This window comes from Atractosteus spatula, chromosome 11 (assembly GCF_055471065.1).
Source record: "Atractosteus spatula isolate fAtrSpa1 chromosome 11, fAtrSpa1.hap1, whole genome shotgun sequence".
In the NCBI taxonomy this organism is placed as follows: Eukaryota; Metazoa; Chordata; class Actinopteri; order Semionotiformes; family Lepisosteidae; genus Atractosteus; species Atractosteus spatula.
The window spans coordinates 6,462,466-6,486,303 of record NC_142716.1 but is presented as its reverse complement, the minus strand read 5'-3'; the positions used below and the strand labels follow the sequence as shown (position 1 = coordinate 6,486,303).

The 23,838-nt window shown below is 34.8% G+C and overlaps 1 protein-coding gene across 1 annotated transcript in view; it reads left to right on the top strand.

Annotated features, from left to right (window-relative positions):
* astn1 (astrotactin 1) overlaps positions 1 to 22,980 on the top strand; it is a 251,224-nt gene extending 228,244 nt beyond the window's left edge. The window contains exons 20-23 of the mRNA XM_088927324.1: positions 7,695 to 7,830; positions 13,550 to 13,650; positions 14,395 to 14,578; positions 20,660 to 22,980. Coding sequence (XP_088783450.1) covers positions 7,695 to 7,830; positions 13,550 to 13,650; positions 14,395 to 14,578; positions 20,660 to 20,897 — 659 coding nt within the window. The 3' untranslated portion in view covers positions 20,898 to 22,980. The remainder of the gene's footprint in view (positions 1 to 7,694; positions 7,831 to 13,549; positions 13,651 to 14,394; positions 14,579 to 20,659) is intronic.
* The last annotated feature ends 858 nt before the right edge of the window (positions 22,981 to 23,838 follow it).

Here is a 23,838-nt window from a genome sequence, read left to right as displayed (position 1 = left end):
GAAAACTGGTGTAGAGAAGAACAGTGGTACATCTTTAAATAGTACATTGTACAGTATTTTAGAAGGAAAATAATTATCTTTAAAAATGCCACCCGCATACTGTAGGTATTCCTGCCACCCTTGTGCCACTCTAAATATAATTTGAGATAATTTAGCATTTATTTTTCTCTTGAAAGTTGTATGTTACAATGGAAATGTAAAATAAATTCTGATGTAATTTCTCTGGATTTCAGGTTGTAAGGCCACAAAATGTGTTACTTTGGAAAGCGTGTAGTTTCTGTAGGCACTATATCTCAAGTGCAGTTTTTTTCATAACTATGGATTACACATAGAGTTGGATGGGAGCTCAGTTCAAATTTAAAAATGAAATCTCAAAAGAAAATGTAACAATTCAGGGGCAATAGTTCCTGTATGCTTTGCATCAATGCCATCAACCCCAGTTTTGATAAAAGAACAAAACATCTTTATCGTCTTCTTTGAATATTTTGTAAGATGTCCAAGTGTTTTGAAATAGCACCTGTCATAGACTTAAAAATACTTTGTTTTGGTTCCATATCCTCCTTTTTCAGTCTGTCAGGCAAAGTAAAGTAAGATTTCAATGAATGTTTCTAATTAGGAGAAAAAAGAAACTTTGTTTTCTGATCTTTAAGGTGAATAGATGATGGGTTTGGATAACAATGAATTAGACCTGTGCCAATCTGAAATGAATCAGGCCTGTTTTCTGTTATACACTGCTGCTGTCTTCCATGCTTTGTTTGTCACTCTTCTAAATCCTTATAGGATGTGGAATTACCTGCATAGTCCTGCCTATGTGTTTATAAGAAAATGAAATAGTTTATATGATATATACATCTAAGATGACGTATTTTATAGTAAATGTTCTTAAGAAGTAAAGAAACAATCTGTGTCTGAACTGCTATACTTAATTCAAAAATGGGAAGTATGTTGAATTCTGTACAAATTTGTCGTACTGTACATGTGGATATTACATTAATTAAAATGTATATAAACAAAATGTTGAATCAGAACATAAGCGTTATAAAGGAGAACAGCCATGTCATTCCTTGTCTAACCCTTCATTGTTCTCATGTAATAAGTTTAGTTTGGTGCCTTAGAGATCACACCACACTTCTTTTATTAATTCAGCATGAGGGCTATTTTGCACAAAGCACCAAGGGCTATGGTATGACTTATTTATTTAATATATTTAATAGAGGATAATCTACTGTAGAACACCTGCTGTATTTCAGCGAACTTTGAAAATGGAAGGATGTCTGTAATCTGAACAGTGCCGTAATAGCAGCAGAGTTACTCAAACAATAAAATTAGGAGAGTTTTCTTTATCTTTGGCAGATTCAATTTCTGCTTAACAATTGTCCCTTTATTATGTGTGTATGCAGTATTATAATGTTATTTTAAATGCTGTATGTGCTTCCATAACAAACTATTACATAACAGTCATTTTAGTGACTAAATATAATTTATACAGAAAGTACAGTTGGTTTTGAAATGCCATAACAGCTGACCTTTTCACCTTTTGTCAGCTGCAAATTAAGACATCAATTAAACTAGATATTAAAAATAAACAGGGTACATCTATACAGTTCTCTATTGTTGGGTTTCCATTAAGGACACCAAATCAGTCCTTGATTTCATAAGTGCCCATCAACAGCTTTCTGTTTTGCTGGCCTCCGTACTAACCAGCTCAGATCCTAGTCAATATTCATTTTCCCTGCTCCTTCTGTGACTCTTCAGATTTTAAATTTGTGCTCGATTAACCTGGTTAAATATTGTAGAAAAAGGCCACCACCGCTGTCTCCTGGGAAGTTAAATGGAGACCCTGAAACTTTCCTTTTTAAATTTTTTAGGTAAGGCAATACAGAAAGTGATTTTCCATCTGCTGAAAGATACATTATGTTACTATGCAACAGAAACTTCTTATTCTACATTAATCAGTACATTAATCAGGTACTGTACATACAATAATAAATAATGTGCCAGTTGACAAAGTTCTTATGCTTATTGATGTTTACAAGTAATATGTTCCATTAATAATTGTGTATAATTGTGTATCCGGCCTGTACATTGCAGCATGTGTTGCTGCCCAATAATATCTACAATTTTCTTTTTAAAATCTGTTTTCTGATCCAGTTTTTTCTTTTTTTAATAGTTCATAGGATTTTCTTGAACAATGTCCCTTATCAAATAAATGGAAATTCTTTACTAAAGTTTGGGATGGATAACAACAGACAAAACCGATTTCATCCAGCTGTTTGAAATCGAAATCATTACCGATGTTTTCTGCACTTTATATATGTCTTGGAAACCTCTTCTCACATTTTTGGTGCTTTCATTCTGCCTCTGCCTCACCTCCGTCTTTGTACCTAACCCTAGGTTAACTCTTCTCTCTGAAGGGGCTCTAAACCTCCTCGTCCTATGACCAGGAGGCTGTTCTTGAATGTGAACTTCCATTCCCAATTTCCCAGACAGGTTATTAAGTCTGGTTAAAAGATTAATTGAATTGATGGTGTTGTGAAATTTTACAAATTTTGATAAATTGTAAACTTGTGAACTCTGTGACAGTACTGTATGGTTGCCACGTTGTTGCAGGCAGGCAAGAAACTGCTGGTCTCACCATGGGAGCAAAAGTTGGAGAGAATTGTGACGTGAAACAGCTTTTCTTGCTCACTATTTTCCGTAAGCAAATGAGAAATATGATCTGCTAACAATGTTAATCATTTTGTCTTTTTGAACTCGTATATACAGTATATTTTAAGGATGCCTTACTGTTGACCATTTGGCGGTTCAAAATGTAGTGGTCGCACACAAAACAGAGGATCGTATCAGCAGAAAGTCAAACTGTTTCTGTTTCCAGAGGATATTCAGCTAAAGGAAATGTAGGCACTGATGTTTAAGTTTTTCAACGAGATTCAGCATGACATTGTATCAAATAAGTACAGGTTGTACAGCAGACATTTCACCCCAGAGATGTTTGAACATGATCTGCATGCAGAGTTAACAATTAAGTAGTATTTGTTGGCAAAACCGTCTCAACATCTTATTGTTGAATTCAATTCAATGTGTACTCATTCAAATCAGCTCTTCAGGTGACAGCACAGGTCCTGCTAGATTTTTTTTTAGCAAAACTTGAAAATGAATATGAGTATACTGTAGGTTAGCAGGTTGTTTTTTTTTTTGCAATACTAAAAGTATTGTATTACTACTTTCTTATTATAATTTAGAGTTTCTATAGTAGTCTAATTCATAGTATGTGGTACATCAAGTCTAAGATCTATCTTTATTTCACCTTACGTAAAACAAGAATATTACAGTTTTCGCTGTTAAAATGTCTGCTCTTGGAATCATGAGGACAATGTGCTAATTTATTGAAGTGGAATTCTCCTCTTGGAAGACTGTAATCTTCACAACTGCTTAATGCAGTAAAACTGTTAAAAGCAGTTTAACATCCATGTATATTTCAGTCCGACTAGCACTGCCAAAACATTTTTTTCTTATTAACCTCATCCTTATGTATTCACATGTACAACAGTAAAATAGCCTCTGAGGTGTAATGCAGATAAACAAATATTTTATAGAAGTGGTTTAAAGGGGTACTAAGCCCTATAAGACCAATATAAGCAATTGTATTGATGTAATATGACATACAGTAAATGGAAATTTATTTTAAAATAAATTTAGTCCCTAAATATATTGGCTCTTTAATGACATACTATTAGTCACACTCACTACAATCTTTAAACACTCACAAATTTTCTGGTGTTTAATAAAAAAGTAAAGGTGGTATTTACAAATACCACATGTATCTAGATCTGGACAACCATCAGACCTACAGTATTTTTTTTCATAGGCCTTCATTTCATTTAGTTGGAAAAAGGGGCTTTAAAAAATAATTATATTCAACTCCCCATAACCATGGTGTTAACACTCTAGCACAAAATGGTTTGGCTTGGTATGTTTTTATAGCAGGGAGGTTGTTTGATGACTTGCAGTGGCAGCATTGCTGTCACAGTTGCATTCTAGAATTGCTTCTCTTCTTTGAAGCTGACATGATATTTTGACACTGGTATGCTTGTTACAAATGATCCAACATTGTAACATCACATTGTATTGGAATTATACATCATCTGTTTATGTCATAGCACAGCAAATACAATCACGCCCTAATAACATTAAGAAAACATCAAGACAAATATGAAAATGTATATGGTCTCCAAGTAATTTATCTTAAAAAGTAAACACATAATGTAAAAATAGACAGATGTTTAAACATCTCAGAAATCATACCTGGAAATGTGTCAACCTTCACATGTGTACAACATTTGCACAATGCTACCAAAATACTTTGGGTAGAGTACAATTTTATCAGTGTAACAGCTTGTGTTTTATGGGCTTAAAGTCCTTTCAAGTCAGCTGAATTTCTTATAATATTTTATGTTTTAGTTATTTTCTTGTTCCCTTTTCTTATAGTTTTGATTTCCATACTATACAAAATCACCTTCTGCCTTTGTTTGAGTAACCTAATTTCATAAGGTAACATAAAAGGTAATAAAAAGGAAGACACTGAGATGCAAAACTAATATTCCTTCCCATTCATCTTGTCTTATATTTATTAAGTCATCTCAGTCTTTCACCCAAAGCATCTTAAACATACAGTACTGTATGTCCATTTATACTTGTAAGCATTTTACTGAAACAACCCCAGAAGAAGCTTTTGCATGCTCAGTGAACTGTTTTTAATGGTATGCTGTAAATGGTTAGTTTGTCAAGTAATTGTCTAAACTGAATCAGCAGAAAGGTATGTAAGTGATATGCAAATAAAGACAAGCCATAACAATCTACTGTAATTTAAGTTAACTTGGGAACGCATTATTCAGCTTTCATACCAGTAGTTTTTCACAGTCATGCGGTTTTGTGTTCTACAGTTTCATCTATAGACATTTGCATCCATATTTAACTTCTTTGTTTTTGCTTGTTTTGTAGTTTACAATTACGTCATGAAAAGCAAGCTGATTTAATTCCTGGAAATATGTTAATGTAAAAAAAAATCATTGTGAACTTGTAAAACAAGATGGAAAGCAAATGAGCTGCCAGAGTGCTATCTCATGCACTGTGTTCGATGTGTCTGTCAGGGTGAGATTTTGTTCCATTACTTCAGGAATCGTTGAAGGAAAGGAAAACACTGCATTGACAACTTGGTTACTGTACAAATCAGTTTTAATGTTTATATCTACAGTACAATTTAGCAATCAGTGTATTCATTCTCAATCCGAAGGACTGAGAAAGAAATACTTTCCAAAGAAATGCTTTTCTTTTCAGGATAAATAGTAAAACTTCATCTTACAATCCAGAAGCCTTCACCCATTCTACTCTTCAGACATTGAAGCTATCATTTGGGTTATAAGTATTCACCATACTTTTTGCAGTTGAAGTTTAATTCATGAAACATTAGATATAGGATGTTAGAATTCAATTTCAGCGGTATTTGAAAAAAATCTGCTGGGACATTATATCAGAGTAATACTTTACATTTGGTGCTGCAAAAACCATTTATAAATCTGTTATAACCTGTAACATACAGCCATCTAGAATGCACTAGGTGTTTGTAAATCTATAAAGGTGACGTGTGGCATCTCATTCTTATTTCCTTACTGATTGTCTAAAGGAAGGACTGTACTACAGCATTAACACTGCCAGTTGGTGCAGTGAAGACTTAAATATCCCAACCATCACGCTGTTGCACACTGGTGTATTGTCAGTCAAAGTGAGGTGTGCATGTAAAATAAAAGTTATTTTTAGTTATTTTAAAAATAAAAAATAGATTGTTTTAACATGTAAAACTAATAAATACCATGTTAAAAATCCAAAAATTCATAATTAAAATCCAGAATACTTAATTGAAACCTCAATAGAGTATTTAGAATGTCGGCTTTTTTTGATCATGAGTGGGGTGGTTAAAATGATTTTTTAAATTATTTTTGGCTTCTGAGAGAGGCGTGTGGTCAGATTTAATAATTTTTTACAAAGTGTACCAGTGGAAAAATTGAAATTGGGATTGAGTGTTCCTTTAGAGTGGCAGTGTGTGGCCAACAGAAACATCGGTACTATGGTGAATCAAAATTAAATGTTTCTAAACTTTAGTGCTTTCATGTGCTGATAATATACTGTAATAATGACAAAAAATTGGTCGAGCTACAGTAGTTTGTTACCACAGTGACAATTCCAAACGTGATTTATCTCAATGTACTGTAACAATGATAGTAAAATTAAAAGTTTTATAAGCGCTATATCATGAATCATTAATGAAAACCATACATATTATTTATATATATTGTCAACTTTGTTACACATAAAGTATAGCACATAATTTAGAAATGTGTTTGGGTCACTAAAAACAATTCTTGCATATTAACTATACAGTATCTCACTTTAGTAAACATCAATTCATAAGTCCTTTCTAAACAGAAACTTAGATTAAACATCTATTAAAGATTAAATAAAATAAAAAGCATTCTTTTACTACCTTTGTCCCACAAAAGTCACATTTGAAATGAAACGTTTAATCAATTTTAGCAAATTAGATAATATTCCTCTTTTAATAATAATAGTAAAATTATTAATAAAATAATACAAAATGAAACAAAATAGATATAATAAAAATAAAATTTCTTTCAGACACATAAGTAACATAGTTGACATGAGAGTAACCTACAGTAGCTGACAACAGTGATATTTTATTTCAAATTAAATAAAACTAATTCATATACAGTAATTGAATTCTAAAATGTGCAAAAAAAACACTTTTCATATTGAACAGATATAAAATTAAGACGTTAATCAATCAGAAGAAACAAATAATTCCATTGTAACACGGCCTGGATAAAGCCAAGGTATTTCTTATTTTTTCAAAAATGAATTGTGAAACACTAAAAAGTCTTTCCATTGCGAGTAAAAACGACACCTCCCAGAAATCCACGGTTCTGCATCCTTGGATCTTGCAGGTCCCGCCCAGACTTGGTGTTTTATAAGCACTTATACTTAGATTTGTTCGGTCATATGTGGTTTAGTGTTTTTAATTTGAACCTTGCAAGTGTTCATGGGAAATGTAGTTAAAATAAACATCCAACTATAATTATATAATATACCTGTAAATCTATTATGTCAATATAAAAAAATAATGAATTATAATTGTTAATAACATTCAGAAATGTTATTATATTTTAGTTATTTTCATTTTCAGCTAGTAAAATTTAACTTTAGTTACACAATTCCATATTACAGTAAGTGAATTTAAAGAAGTAGGCTTCTAGTGAATAAATGTTACAGTACAGTACTTCAAAGACAGAAATAGAATAAAAAACTAAACGTAACACAAGTACCACTCATCAATCTTCTTTGAGCAGTAAAGAGCTGAATAAAGCATGTTGAACATGTTGTGTATATCGCAGTGCATTTTCCACTAGCTTGAATTGTGATGTGCATTTTAGGTGTCTGGATCTGTATAAAAAGAATATTAACTATGTATGAGTAATAAATACATTACTTGTTTATATAACAAGTCAGATTGTTCCTTTATATAAAAGTTTGATTAATGCATATGTGAGTATTAAGATTTACAAAATGTCATTTGCAACAAAAATTTGAATTGTTACTATAATGTGTTTGTTTCGTTTCAGAGACTATGCTGAGTTTCGTGGATGATATTCTGTCTGGGGCCAAGTCTCCATGTGTGATGCTGGGAGACATTCCTGACCTTCTCACTTCTGCTATCAGCATGATAGTCCGCTGCCTGGAGCCAGACAACACGTACATGTACGTCACCAAAAACAAACTGCTGCACATTATTGGATATTTTGTGCTAGGTTATGAGTCACAATCTTGATGTGAAATGTTGTCACTGCCATTTTAGGATAGTGTCTGTAGGACTCCCTATATACGATAAGAGTTGAGTTTCTCTGTTTATATGTGTTTTTCTTCATGAAAAATAAACCCTTATATTGAGGTATATTAAATGTGTTCAAAATAGCTGTGAAATAGTTTCCTGCAGTATGTCAGCAATGTTTAAGAGTGCCTAAAGAGTAGCTAATGCCAATAACAGATATAGGAACTGAAAGATCAATATATTAATGCAATTCAGGGACCAGAATGGTTACAAACAAGAGGAGGCCATGCAGCATAATGTTTTAGACTTCATATATTCAAAAGAGTTGGTGAAAGACATGTTTGAGATGTGATTTTAATTATGCTTAAATATAGGCAAATTGCACTTTGTTTAAAAGTATCTGTCCAGAATGTAACCTGAATGTAAAATGATAAAGATTTTAAATGTAAATTACTTACTTCTATGTTTGTGTCTGTATGTCCCATCCTCGGCAGTTTGCATAGTGAGAATCAATTTTGAAAGCAAGATGTGACACAATCCAAATGTCTGTTAGAATACACAAAAGAGAATAGAATCACATACAGTATTTCAGTACCCTTAACTACAATATTCATGTGGTTTATATTCAGCCAGGGAAAACACAGTCTAACAAATACACAATGAATAATACAGAAAATGAAGGATGCTGATTCTGTGGTTACCTCCAGCATAGCACAGACATAATATACACTGATATACAGTAAGCATGGATATGTCATACTGTACTGCAGTCATGCAGTGTCTTACTGCATGCTAAGCAGATTTTTTTGACAATGCCAATAGGTCGTTTGCTTAAAGAGCTAGGCTGGAAATAGCCATCATAAGGGATTTACATAGGACTTGGAGTGTGGGATATGAATGTGAAAAGATGACTTGTAACTTATGGGAATCTTTGTAAAAAAGTAGCAAATTAAAGGTGTGATGATGATAGAGGAGTGCTGTAATGATGGTAAACACAGTAGTGAGTTGTGGCAGTACTGTGAACAGATACTGTATACTTGAATATAGTTCAAGAAAACAATATAGTATGTGCTGTAGTTTTACATATCAGACAACAGGTGGTAGTCTTGGTAATGGTAATAAGCACTGATGTGCTACCAAACATCATTTGATTTTTTTTTTATTTGTAAATATAAAAATATAAGAGGAAGTCATTTAAAAATATAAGAGGAAGTGACTTAACACGCTTGTCTGCTTTTCAATATTTTATGCCGTGTGTGGTCGTGAGAAGGTGTGAGGTATGAATATTCTTTCATATTTTCCTGTATAACATGTCTTTCACGTAATCTGTAGAATAAACAAGAGGTAGGTAAAGTTTAAGTGATACGGTTTAAATAAGTTAAAAGGACACTGACATCTCAGGACTTACTCAGAAGATGTCGACAGTGAAGAATAGTGACGTAATGCTAAGTCAGTGAAGGGCATGCAGGGCAGTCATCCAGTTAAAAAAAAAATTATACAGTGATGTTTGTACATGTTTATGCATAGGAATGACTCAGTCGATAGCACAGACCTTAATCGATACCATGACCACTTACATAACAAGTGAGAAAGGTGTTAATTTGTTTTTGAGTAAAGAGCTTTAACATATATACACTGTACAGTATATAACATTTATACTGTATGTATATAACAAGCCTGTGTAATCACCATAAAGGGTGTCCACGGAATGGTTTAGAACTTTAAAGGCTTTTTTTTGCGACTAATTTCTGGAACACACACACATCATATCTTATGTATCAGAATCAGAAAGGGTCCCAGTTTGCTGCAAACCTGGGTTTTTGAAGTGCGAAAAGTCTGTTTGACTAAAAAGATGAAGGCTAGGCTTAAATAAGGCACCCAGTAAGGGGGAAAACATAGTTACCCCAGGGAATGGTAGAGTCTCTGTTGTACTGGCTGTCAGTTATCCTTTGGCTTTCATCCGTCTCCTCTGGCATGGTGCACCCAAGCAGCCATCCCACAAATCCCAACCTGCACATGTGAAGGCATTTATCTTGTGGAAGGTTCATAAACTAAGAATCCAGACTGGAAAGATTAGACTGAAGGAAAAAAAGGAATGGGTTTAAGACGTTGCCCCTAAAATGCTTTTGATGTACAGTATTGTTGAGACCCTTTCCCATCCTCAGGTTACACCCATTATGAGAACCACACACACACACACACACACACAATTTCTTTATATAATATTGGCATTGACCAACATTTTTCCCAGCAGGTCGTTCATCATGCTTTCAGAACCTTGCAGCGCAGAATTATGTAAAGACACTTCTTAAGCAAAACCTACAAAAGACTGTAATGCAAAGAGTCTCCAGGACAGTCCTCTCAGTACTTTAATAATCCGCACAGGTGACCGTTCTACATTATAAAATATGAGTTTGCTGTGTTTTCTTCTTGTCATTTTTGAGACGTGAAGCAACATTAAAAAGGGGATGTAGTTGAATCCTCTCGTGAAAAGGTTATTACACTGATCCCAATTACAACGTTTATTATTTTAATTATTTAGAGTTCAGTTAAATTGCAAAACTGTTATGTTATTGGATTAGCCACTAAATATTGCTGTTTTCCCAAATCAAATTAGCCCACAACAGGGAGTTTCTGCCCTCTTCATAGCCTTCCAATGACACTTGGTATGATATTATGATAATTCTGTTATCACAGTCATTCTTTTGTTTCTGTTTTCATTGAACATACACAATTCTTAGCCCTTTGGGGACAGGAAACATGGTTCATTTTATGCAGCAGTGCTCATAACAGACAATGTGAAGCCACCATGGGACTGTGAGACACGGACAAGAGAATTATTCAGATCCATAAATTTCAATGTTATAAGGCAGTGGCGTGCCTCCTCTCAATGTGGAAAAGTACAGATAGCAGTTATTTATTATAAGGGCCACTAGATGGAGACATAATTCAAGATTAGCTTTATCAGTTTGATTATAACCTTGAATGGTGGATACTCTTAAACCAAGAGACATTGTTGTTTCCATAAAAATAGCGTGCATGAGAGATATTATTATGACTGGTGGAAGTGTTGCGTTCAGAAATAGAATGGTGTATTGTTTTTTACATGTTGAAAATTATTTCTGGATTGTGTCATAATTGCATAGCTAAGACATAAAAGAGCAATTAAAAGCAATGTGCAGTTACTTTGTTTTTATAGATATATTTTCACGGCTGAACTGAACACCCTCATTCATCCTACTAATTGGTAAAATGTAAAGATACATAGTGCCCATAATTCCTTCTCTGTCACTGTGTATGTCTAGATATTTTCAAAATCTGTTGTTCTCCTGCCATGTACAGTACAGTATAAATAATTTAGGTTGACTTTGAGTTTGAGTTTAGAATAAAGTCATTATCACATTGAAAAAATCTTCACCCATCAACCTGCACTCATAAGTATAGTATGTTCCTTCTCGAATGTGCCTTGTATTCTTTAAAGTACAGTATGTTCTGATTTTCCTCCAAAACAACAGCACACCTTCTCTTTACCATCTCCCAGTTTAACTGTAGGGACTAAAGAACATTTTACGAGCACTAACAATGCACAGCAAGAAAAATGTGTTGAGGAATGTTTGTTAAACGCTTAGGCATGACATGTTTTGGCTTAACCTGCTTGCCTGAGGGCCAAACACCTGGCCACAGAACGAGACCATTAGGACGACTGGGCAGAGTGAGGAGTTAACCAAGGAGTAGCTGCAAGGGTGTAGATGGAGTGGAGGAAGGATGCAGAAGGATGAATGTAAGGAAGAGAAGTGCTCAGCAATGTGTAATGTGTTTAAGTGACATCATGGAGGACTGCAGGTTAGAGCAGCAGAGGATAACGTAGTGGCTATTATTCCTCTCAAACATACAGTAAAAAAAACTCCATATTGACAAATGCACCGTGTGAACATTTAATGTGTCCATAACACTGATTTAAAGCACTGCATTCCATTGTTCTGATGCCTTTTGGTGCCAAGCAATTGGTTTATATACAGTACATTGTATAAAATTAAACATTTATAAAAAACCACAACAAATGATGTTGGTTCCAAAACTCGTTGCATTTTCAATGTCGCTAATACTGTACATGTCTTTGTATATAATTGTTATCAACATCTTTTGATCCACTACTGTGCAAAGGTCTCCACAAGATTTTGATTTCAAATTCTTTGTTTAGTATTCTTGTAATTTCTTATTCAATTGGATCTATTCTAATGCACCACCACTGACCAGAATGTCCAGTTCTTTGCTCTTTAACTTCATGAACATGTGACAGATCTTTGTTTTCATGTACTTTCTAAGTGCAGGCGTATGACACACCTTGCACACTAAAGTCATACTCATTTTAGGAGGGCTTTTTTCAATTTGATTTATCTGAAACACATTAAACTGAGTCTTGGGCTTGGGTCTTATCTTTTAAATAGCAACATCTAATAACAAAAAGTCTTAGCAGTTGTGCCAAGCTTGGATTGTATCTTGTTATGAAGTAGGAAAATATTAAAATTAAAAATTGCCTTTTTCCACATTTTTAAGATCCGAGCGAGTAAGAATATTTTCTTGGGCTTTCTGCCATGTTAAGAGAATTGCAGTATACAAATTGTCAGCAATTACTGAGCTGACAACTGAGTCAAATTTGTGGCACTTTGAGAATGTTCAGAGAACACAATTGTGCAATGTTAGCAAGAGTGTTTTTCAAGTGTTTTTTTTATCTTTGTGTGTTTTTACTTTGCAAATTAGCATTTTCAAACTGAATTAGCCATGTTATTGTTCTGAGTCCATGGATGTTAGCTAAATGGATTTGAATTTAACGAAGAGAGATGTTTGTGAATCTGGAAGATGAGCTCTGTGAGTGCATTGCTTTTACAAAAATTGCACTGCATAAAACCTTCAGTCGAGTTAGAATGATTCACAGTATGTTACTGATTTGCAGAAAATAAGGCCTTGATTTTGAACACACCAAGACAAGAAATGTTACGAACAAGAGAAACAGATTCAGTCCATGTAGCCAGTTTGGTGATTCAACCATGGATCTTGTTTTGATGTAATTTGAAAACATTCAGTGTTTTGGCTTCAGCAATCTAGCAGGATAATTTCAGACCCCCAAAAGCCTTTGTGTAAAGACATTCCTCCTGTTCTCCATCTTTATCTTAGATGTAGTTTACACATGTTCTCCGGATCTTTATTTCACTGCTGCTCTTGAAGAGGTCCATTGGGTCGAGTTTTGATTTAAATTAAGTCTTGAGTCCATAATCGTTGTTTTGAGTGATGATACCCATGGATATGAAACAGGAAGCCTCTGGCAAATGGAAAGCCACCATCAAATACTGGAAGTGGAATTTGAGAAAAAAAAGCCAAGATTTGAATTTAATGTAAAAATGATAAATGAATATGTAGCTCGTTTGTTACACAGAGGCCTTTTCTTTTAGAAATGCTTTGTTTTTGTATTTATAAAATAATGCGCAGCTGGCAGTGTATTAAAATACATTGCATGCTGTCCCACAATACCCTAATGTGACCTTCTAAATGTGCATTTTTTCAAGTGCTGTCCAAGCATGCTTGGGTTCTTTTCAGCAGTGGTGTTATGCTGTCTAGGAGAAATCTTGTTCATGTTGTACTGTGCCCCAGGTTCAGGCTATGGGCAGTGGATAACACAGGCCGACGCTCCAGTCCCAGTGAAGTGACAATAAAGACCCCCTGTCCAGCTGTAGATGATGTGAAAGCACAAGGTGAGGTCCTTTGTTGTATTTTTTTAGCTGACTACGCAACTACAATGAGAATGTGTATTCTGAAATGACCATGGTTATTTTGGAAATACTGATAGTACTGTTTGTGTTGTAGTTTTGAGGACACAGAAGAAGTTTCTTTTTACTGCTTTGTCATTTTCTTTTATGGTAATAACATTCCCAATACTTACTGTACATACCTGTGGGTTATTCTATTGTTAAGATAAGAGCTTCAAAATAAAAAAGGAGTTGTAATGTGCTACTGCAGTAGTTTACAATTAATAATGTGCAATTAATTCAGTGAGGGCACTTTGTAATTTAAATTGAGTTGAGAAGGCAATGCCACATGCCAAGATCTGAAATTCCATACATATTCATGGACGTAATATTTTAATATAGGACTTAATATAGGATATATATATTGATTCCTAATAATGGGAATACTGTACATATTCATAGGAATTAGGATTTACTTAGATTTTCTGGGATTGGTGATCACTCTCTGTGATCCCAACAGTCCCTAATATTTGTCTCCGAAGAACAGATTTCAGATTACAATTTAATCTGCCTTGGAGCAATTCTAAAGGTAAGGTCCTTATCAGTATTATTTTTCACTGCTCAGACCAACATACACAAGACCACCAATGTATAGTCTTCATTACACTTATTAGATTTTCAGTTTTGATGTTGTTGGAATTAAAATATCTGGGTTGTGCTTTGACCTTTGGCTTTCCTTTCCTGTTTTAGAGATAGCTGACAAGATCTATAACCTGTTTAATGGGTATACTAGTGGCAAGGAACAGCAGACAGCTTACAATACCTTGATGGACCTGGGCACTCCTACCTTGCACCGTGTTCTCTACCACTATAACCAGCGTTATGAGAGCTTCGGCGAGTTCACCTGGCGCTGTGAAGATGAGCTGGGACCCAGGTACTCATGTCTTCTCCCATTCTCCCACTTGTTAACGTCTTACAAGGCATGTTTCACAGGGAAGTGGAGGTTATCTTGCAGTGTATTCTCTAAGGCAAAAAAAAATAAGAAGAGCATGTACTGTGTAAGAAAGGTTCCAAATGAGAGGAGACTATTTGGCCCGGTAGCTCGTGGCAGTAGCGGTAGTATGTTTGTGCAAAAATGAAGGTTCAAGTAACAGGACTACAGTAAATTTGTTTCTCTGACCTTTGCTTTTGAGAGAAAGTTAATCTTTCAGTCATTGTTTTTGTTTGAAAGGAAGGGAAAGATTGATGTTCTCGAATGTTATTATTACAACTGGGAAACCAATGTAGTCCAACTGAGTCAACACTATTGAAAATTACTTGTACAATATTTTGCTGACTGCAAAACAATGCTTGAAGATGCTAAAACATTTCCACACTGAGTGATCTAGACAGCTGTGATGATGGTTAATTGTAATTAATTGTTTATTAAATATACCCATATGTTTAATATCAAATATAAATATTTGTATCTAGAACCTTGGAAAATCAAGTGAAACTGATTAAAACATTAAATTTTAGATAAATTACAACCTCAGCACAAATTAAGAGTATATTTTTAATCTGTTTGAAAGTCATTGTTAAAAGAGTTGAATTTGTTTCATTCCTATGTCTTTCATTAAAAAAACATTAAAAAACAAAATCCAGCATTAGAATAAGTGATTTATGTGCAGTGGCCACCATAAATAGCAAGGAATTAATTGGGCTTCAGTCAGTACGATTGACCCATTCTGATTGATATTTAATGTTTCATCAGCATGGGCTTAGAATACTAAATTGTGAGGTTATAAATTAATAATTGATTGCACCTCTTTTCTTCACATTTAAACTCTAACCAAATTGTAGCCCATAGTTTTTTTTCTTACTTCAGTTCCTTTTGAAACTCTTGTAACTGGAAAACTTTTCATCTTGGCTGTGGGGTCCATCATCACTGACTGTTAGCCATTCAGACTAGTAGTTAGTCGTTATGCGACCATGCACAAAGCCCTAAACAGACCATTTTTTAGTTACAATAGAAATGTTTTATTTGGTTTTTTTAGCTGGAAATGTAAGACATTTGGAAATTTAGTGTACTGTATATTAGAGAATTCTGACATTTCTGAACATATTGAAAATAAAACATAGAATAGAATTGCCATAATGCAGCAGATAGGAAGTTTGGTGAGCTACATAAAAACACAGGCACTAATAATGTTGATGCTTTTTACAGAAGCATTTTTACATTTTATAGAAGCAGCACAAGGTGCTTTCAGTGGTGGCAAAATTTGTAGGTGCAGTTTTCTGGAGCAGTTTCCATTCCCATTAGTGGTTCAAGACAGCTGATTGTTACACTGTTACCAGAAATTGCTACAGTATTTAGCATTAGAGGGTTTTTTGTTAAATATATACTCTGAAGCAGAAGCCTGCACAGCGTCAGTAGGTGAATTAGAACCAAAATGCAGATACTGCTAAACTACCTCACAAATAGAAGCACAGAGCAGATTTCATCATATATAGAGGACATGTTTTGTCCACATGTTTGAACAGCCTTCAAAACAATTATGAGCAGATGAGAAATCCACCCTTAGGGCCACTTTCCTTAAACCATGTTCTGTCATCCTTGCCCAACAGTTTCAGTAGGAGTTCCTTGCAATGTGACCACATTTAAAGTGAGATAGGGGGTCTTTTAGAAGTGATACTAATGCTGCATAGAAAGGCAAGATTACATGAAGATAAGTAAAAATACAGACTTTAATGCCTCTGTCTTCTACAATAATGTTTAATACAATCCCTCTCAGGCAAAAAATGCTGATGAGATTTAAGAGAAAATTTAAGACATGCAGCATTAATAATTTGGTTCCACGTAATGAAATTAGGCAGGGGTGTTCCTTTATTAAAGGTCCATTGCAATGTAAATTTGAGGGTTTGTCTGAAGTACTGTAATGTTCTAATGACGTTTTTCCAAGTATTAATTATATCTAGCATTTAGATTTCATTTTCATCAGCTAGTTCAAACAGAAAATAATTGCCACCCAGTAGCCTTGTCATAAAATATAACATCAATTCAAACATTAATGGCCTCAGCAGAGTATAAAAATAGTTGGTTTTGTATAAAGTCTTGTTTTGAAGGAAAAAAGAAATCTTTCCTTTCTGACATATCATATCTCACCATTGGATCTTTCTGGCTTCAGCCTTAGAAATTTCCTGCAGGTTTTCAGGCAATATTGCGTGATAGTAAGGTCAGACATAAACGTCCCAGCTCTTTTTTATTTTAAATACCTCTTCTCTTGTCTCATTTTTGGCATTATTATGGGACTAGCTTCCATGAAAGGCATTTAGCCTTGTGTTATTTTAGAAATGTTAGAAGCTGGCCTTGTGGGATAGTACCACAGCTACAGTATTTCATTTCCTCTGGTTCTAAGTTTACATAACTTAAGAGCAGGCTGTGATATCAATGTTCACATAGATCCAATAATTTAAGTGTCAATGTTGAAATCATACTGGTTAAAACAGGACTGAATGCTTTCATTACCTGATTTGGAAATAAACAATTTTGTCATTGGAAACAACCAAGCTCCAGATTTCTAAGAGGAAAATCAACTCTAGGAAAGTCTTTTGATTTTTTTTCCCGGTGTTTAGCTATCTAAGGTCTGCAGGCTGTAGTGAAGTATGCTCTTACTATCCTATGTCTCACTGCTTACAAAAATAAGGGCTTGAGATTCATGATTTTGACTTTGACTAACTCCAGGTCTAATAATGGTAGCCAATATCTAATATATATAGGAATGTTATACAGTGTTCCTTAAACATTGAATTCAGACTGTTTCTAGATAAGTTAGAATGGGAGCCATATTCTTGTTTTATATTACAATTAATTGAGGGTTTTTTTATGGCAGTTTTAGCAAAAAGTTAGGAGGAATGGCAGTAACCAAGGTCCACCTCACTTCTTCTACTCACACTCATTCTGCATAAAGTCACTTCCTAAAAAACTGTAAATACAGTTGTAAACCCCTCAATTTTGCTCACATTTGTCTTTTAAACATTTACGTCAAAGCTTTGGTTGGAGTTATTGGGCTACTAATTAGTTTATCCATTAATTATTGTAATGCATTAGAGTAAATTATAAGACAGTTTCAAAATTAAGCATTCTAATGGAAACTAAATGCAAATTTTAAAACTTCACTTTTTCGAGCAATGCATTATGTGCCATTTTAAATTCTCTGTGACCAGAAATTCCAGTCCAATACCCCACCCAGTAAGGCGACAGAGGACACTGTGCTGTAGGAGATGTTGTTCTTTGGATGGTACATTAAACTGAGGTCCTGACTATTCAGTCTTTCATGATCCCATGGCACTTTTCAAAAGAGTAGAGGTATTAACTCTGGTGTCCTGGCTAAGTTCCACCCTGGGCTTGCGTCAAAAGGCCTCCCCAAATTTCCCCTTAAATTCAGCTAGTGAAGTCATTCCTCAGTCCACTTGATCTACCGTGTAGTGGGACTGCTGGCATACAATAGGCACTGCGCATCCCCCAAGTGGCGCATCACCCAGCAGCGGATGGAGCTGGTCTCCTCCTGTATGTAAAGTGATTTGAGGTCCCCCGGAATGAAATGACCTCTATAAATGGAAGTTATTATAAATTATTATCTTCTGAATAACTTATCGGCTGCAAACATCCAAGAGTTCAATAAAATGTCTTCCTTCGAAGGGAAGTGATTCACAGTGAAGTGAAGCAGAATGGTGAAGCTGACAGAGCTGGAAAGAGAGGCCCCGGTGGAGACAAAGAAAGGTTTAAAATGTACCCTGGAAAAAGGAGTCATTTTCCACTTCTATACATGTTCGGATTTATGGTGACAACCGTTGCTATTTGGAACATTAAATGTACTTTTTAAAAAATTTAAACAAAACAAACCGCAAAGGTTTTTGTTTTAAGCAAATAAACATCCAAATTCCTAAAACCACCAAAATGTGGCAAGATATTAGAAACATAAATAATTAAAAGAAAAATATAAATGACAGTGTCTCTACTACAGCCACATAGTATTTTTTAAAAGAATATGTAACGGTGTTGGGGAGGGTGGGGTGGAGAGATGTAAAAAAATAAAAGTGGGCAAGCCAAGAACAACTTATTTATGGTTTCTTCAAATGTGCCTGGTGATTTCTGACATCATTAAAATTCCATTATCTTGTTTTATGAAGAATTGCCAAAGTAAATGAATACTTTCAGGAATTCTAGCCATGTTGTTCCCTCTTTAAAGAGATAGAATATAGACTACATAGGAATAATTTGTAATAATATAATCAAGGACAAAAAACATCAGTATTCACCCAAAAAATTAAGGTCACTTCAAAACATTGTATCCCCTCGAATTGAGCTAAAACATGAATATGTTTTAACACCCACTGGTTTCTGAGAAATATTATTATTAAAGAAGATACCGAATATTCATTAGCTTTTGCTGTACAACAATAACCCATCTATTTACTGTAATTCTGCATCTCTAAGAATCAGTTTTGAATCTGTATATAATTTGGTTGTGTCTTAATATTTTTAAATCAAATTTGAAAAGTTGTTAAATATTCATTGCAAACTGTTATGTGCATCTGCTGCCCACAGAGTTCAGCAGAGAGAGCATCTGTTCAGAATAACACTAGTTTAGCAAATGCATATGGTGTAAAATATTGCATGCATAATTTCCATGCTAGAACATAAGACTGTGTTGCTTTAAATTGAGAAGATGTGAACTGAAACTGGCAGTGCACCCAGCTAGACGATAGATTATGTTAAATGATTGGAACTAGCACATGAGCAAGATGAAAAGTGGAAGTTTGTGCTATAAAGATCGCTAATGTGAAAAGGGTAATTTACGTTGACTAAAATTATAGCAGATGACAGTGTCACAAAACAATGGGCTGTTTTGTGTTTTGTTTGTTTTGTTTAAATATAAGCATGAAACCCTGACTGTTTAAACCATTTTATTGTATGACACATATCCAAAGTTTTAATAAGCTCTGCACTTAATTCACCAAGGAAGATTGTGTTGTACGTATGTGTACTGTTCTTCTAATATTGGCTATTTTACATGTAAAGCGAAACACAAAAATCAGTGTAATCCTTCTCCTTAAGTGGCTTGGTTTTGGCTTGGATTCATTTTTATAAATCATTTTGTCAATTTATCTGTTTTTCACTTCAGAATTTTGCTGGAGGGTGGCATGGTGGCTCACAGTGCTGGGGCTCTGGGTTCAATCCCCAACCTAGGGTGCTACCTGCATGGAGTTTGGAGGTTTTGCCTGTGTTTGCATGGGTTTCCTCTGTGTGTTTTAGTTTCCTCCCACAGTCCAAAAATAGGTTAGTCGGCTTCTGGGAACATCAGCCTGGGTGTGAGCATGTCTGTGTTTGTGTCTGCCCTGTGATGGACTGGTGTTGTGTCCAGAGAGTACCCTGGCTTGTACCCATTGCCCTGGCTTGCAGGGATAGTCTCTGGTTTCCCCATGACCTTGAATTGGAAGACGTGATTAGAAAATGGATGAATGGACTGTGCTGGAGGTCCATTGAAGGGGTCTTGTGGAGACTTACAGTATAGTACTCCTCATTTACGCTGCCGGTTCTGGTGAAGTTTCAGGGTAAAAACTAAGATGCGTAAGTTTTGGAAGAACAAGTTAGAAATAATGTACTGTACTCTTGAAAGTTGGGCAAAACCACAGCTAAACTTCTGGACCTTGTAAGAGCTTGTTGGGCCTGTACATTAGTTTTTTTCTCATTTGAACCTTCCTGTACTTTCTAACATTCACAATTGTTTTCAATGTTATAGTTTATCTTCATACATGTTTTGATGGTAAAAGTGCGAGATCGTTGTTTTTTTTTTTAAATAAACACAAATGAAAAAATGTTAAATGAATGTGCTGGTTAATAGATTTTTCCCACATTTTCAATATGATGCCTGTAGAAAAATTGTAGCAAATTCTAAATGAGAGCCTAAAGGCTTGAGCACAAAGTTGACATTTTCAATGATGTGTCTTTTCCTTTTCATTTCCATTTTAGGAAAGCTGGTCTCATTCTCTCTCAGTTAGATGACCTCAGTGGCTGGTGTAGTGGCCTGTTGCAGGAGCCAAAAATCGGCCTACGAAGAGCCTCTCTGAAGTACCTGGCTTGCCGCTACACCGATACAAAGTCGTTTGGTTTGAACTGGGTTGACCTGGGTCGTGACATCAGAAAGGCCTGTGAAGAGCAGGTACTCCCTGTGCTATATAATGACTATGGGGAGTCCAAGGAACTGTGAAAGATGAGGAGTCTTTTTTTTTTTTCAAATGCCTATATGGACAATGGATCTACAAGTGTTGCTTCAGTCAAAGATGCACATTTTCATAAAATGAATTTTCCCAGAAACAAGTATAGTTAGAAATCTCGAGTCTCTAAACGCTTCTGATTACAGCTTGGTTTTTTTTTGTCGCCATAAATTCATCAAATAAATATATGTACTGTATATGCATTGCATAAGTAATGTCACCCTAAGTACGTACTTGAGTCATCCTGAAGGTTTTATTAGTATATTGACTTTCACGACGTGGTGTTTCAAATAAGTTCAGAGTTTCCTGTACTGAAAAAAATCACAGGAGTCATTTTGTAACAGATTTGCCTAACTAATGCCACTGCATTATGCTTCTGCATAGCCTGTGCTTACTGACTGAGGACTTAAATCGATCTTAAATCCCAAAAATGTATGTATATAATATTGAATTTACTAAAATGTTGAATGTAGCAGTTTAGATTTTAATGTTGTACAGCACCATTTTTTAAATGGATACAGTGTTAATCTTGGAAAGGTGAAACAATTATGTAATATGTCTTGATCCGTGTTTTTAGTCTCAAGAAGTAAATTTATTTGCCAAATGCATTTCAATTACAGGTTCCAGTGCTGCTTTTACATACACTACTCTCAATATGATATATAATATAATATATTATAAGATTCTTAAATGCTTAAGCTGAAAATGTCACAAACAATATTTTAATTTTCAAACAATATAACATAATACAATAAATTAATAAAACATACAGAAATGGGGAAAAGGAAACATGTCTGTTTATGGTCACTTGTTTTGCACTAGCAGAAGGCAATCTAGTCATATATCTTTCCATGAGTTCAATTTCCGCAAATCAATACAACCATGTGTAACTTCAGGGAATCTCATTCCCCACTCAGGCTTGTAAAATAGATTTTTTTGGAACACAGTTTGACCCTCAAACAAAGTAAGTGCACATGAAAACTGATAGAGAGAAGTCTCTTGGGAATCATCGTTATGAAGGAGTAGTCAAGGCCTCTCCTTCTGAATAGGCACACCAGTCACATCTGAAAACACAGACTGAGAAACTGAATACCTCTAAGAATATCTTGTACAGTATTTGCAGCACAAGGCTCTTCCCAGTCCAGGTGAATAATATATGAAAATATTTGCTGTTAATTGAAAGAACAGGAAGTGTTCTCTTAGGGTCTGCATTAAAACAAAGCTGTGGTTCAACACATTATTTGGTCATTTATTTTAGAATGTTTGATTTTGATTAATCAAGGGATTTGAAAAATATAAGAGATGGATGGTTACCTTTCATGGGTAGTTGATGTTATAAGCAATTGCGATTTATGTAGTGCAATTTTCCTCAGAACAGAAGCTGAAGCCATCTTACATTTTCTCAGCTTTTGTAAAGATACATTCCCTCTCTGGGAATTAAGAACATAATTCACTCTGTTTCACATTTCTGTTTTTACCTAATTAATGCACATTTTGAATGAACTGTTTGGTTAACATAGCCTGTATAGGTCAGGTCCAACCAGCGGGGTGATGACTGTCCATTAGTTGTACAGTCTTTTTCTTTACATCATTCATTTGTGTCTGGGTGAATTCTGGAGGGTTCCTTACAGGGGAATGTAAAAGCAGCATTGGGATTTAACAGATTCTGCAGAATTTTTTTGTAGATTTGGAACACGTGTTTTGAAACACAGAATCTCCTGTGTTTTTCCCATCCACGGGTTTTGAAATGTATTCCTCAGTTCTGTTGTAGTATTAGATTTTATTTTAAAAGATTTGTAAGGATTTGCAGTTCTTTACAATGAACTGAACAACAGACTTAGCGCTAAAGGAACCATAAATGCATTAGATCCTTTGCCACCCTGAAACATTTGATTTGAAGTAAACCTTAAAATGAGGTTTGTATTTTATGGAAAACTTTTTAAAACTGCATGCACAATGTTTTGTAAAGTCTGGGTTAGCTGGAGTGTGCTACAGTAGATGTAAAATGGACGTATTGTGCACCTTTTCACCTCTATCTTTGGTTTTTAGATGAAGAATAAAGAATATAACCTTAAATGAGATTCATGTTAGATTTTATTTCAATACTAATTTCAGTTCAAATGAGAATTTGGTTTTCTACAATTGTTAATCTGTACAAATAATATTTAGTGCACAAAACTTCAAAACACATTATGCAACATAGCTTGAAACAAAGATCTCTCTTTTAAGATGGGATCTGTTATCGCAAGCACGGGCAAAATGTATTGACATGCACATTTTAGTGATATATTTGTTATCTTCAAAAACGTCAGCTTTTCTGTTTCCTATTTGGAATCTTATTAGCAAAAGACTGAAAGTTATGGTACTGTACAAAACAATGATCTTCCTGCTTTCAATTTCTTAGTTGAACTCTTTAAAGTTCTCAGGTGCCGAGTGGGGAGGGGATCATGTAGTAATTAGTTTTTCAGTGAGTCACGGCCTTCTCACCTGTGTTTAACAGGGGTCTCAAACTAATTTCCTGGGAAGTATCCCAGTGTCTTCTGGTATTTGTTAGTCTTACCTGTTGGTTGTGGAATTGGTCTACTTTTTTAGCCACATGACTACAATACATCAGAACCAGGTCTGAGGTGTTTTGGTGGTACTGTAGCTGGACTGTATCCTCAGTGAAGCAAATATTTTGAGTAAACAACAGTAAAACGAGCTTAAGAAAAATGTCTGCCCCAGAAAATAATGAGGTTAATGTCTTCCCAGCTGCTCAGATTGGAACAAAAGTCAGAAGTCATCAAGACTCTCCAGGAATTAAGTTTGAGTTATCAGGTTTACATAGTGGGAGAGACATTACCCTGGTAATGGAGGTTCAAGAAGGACTGTTGGAAGGCCTTGAAAGTTACAGTTGGAAGAATGTTAGAATTGCACTATTCATAGGAATACGAT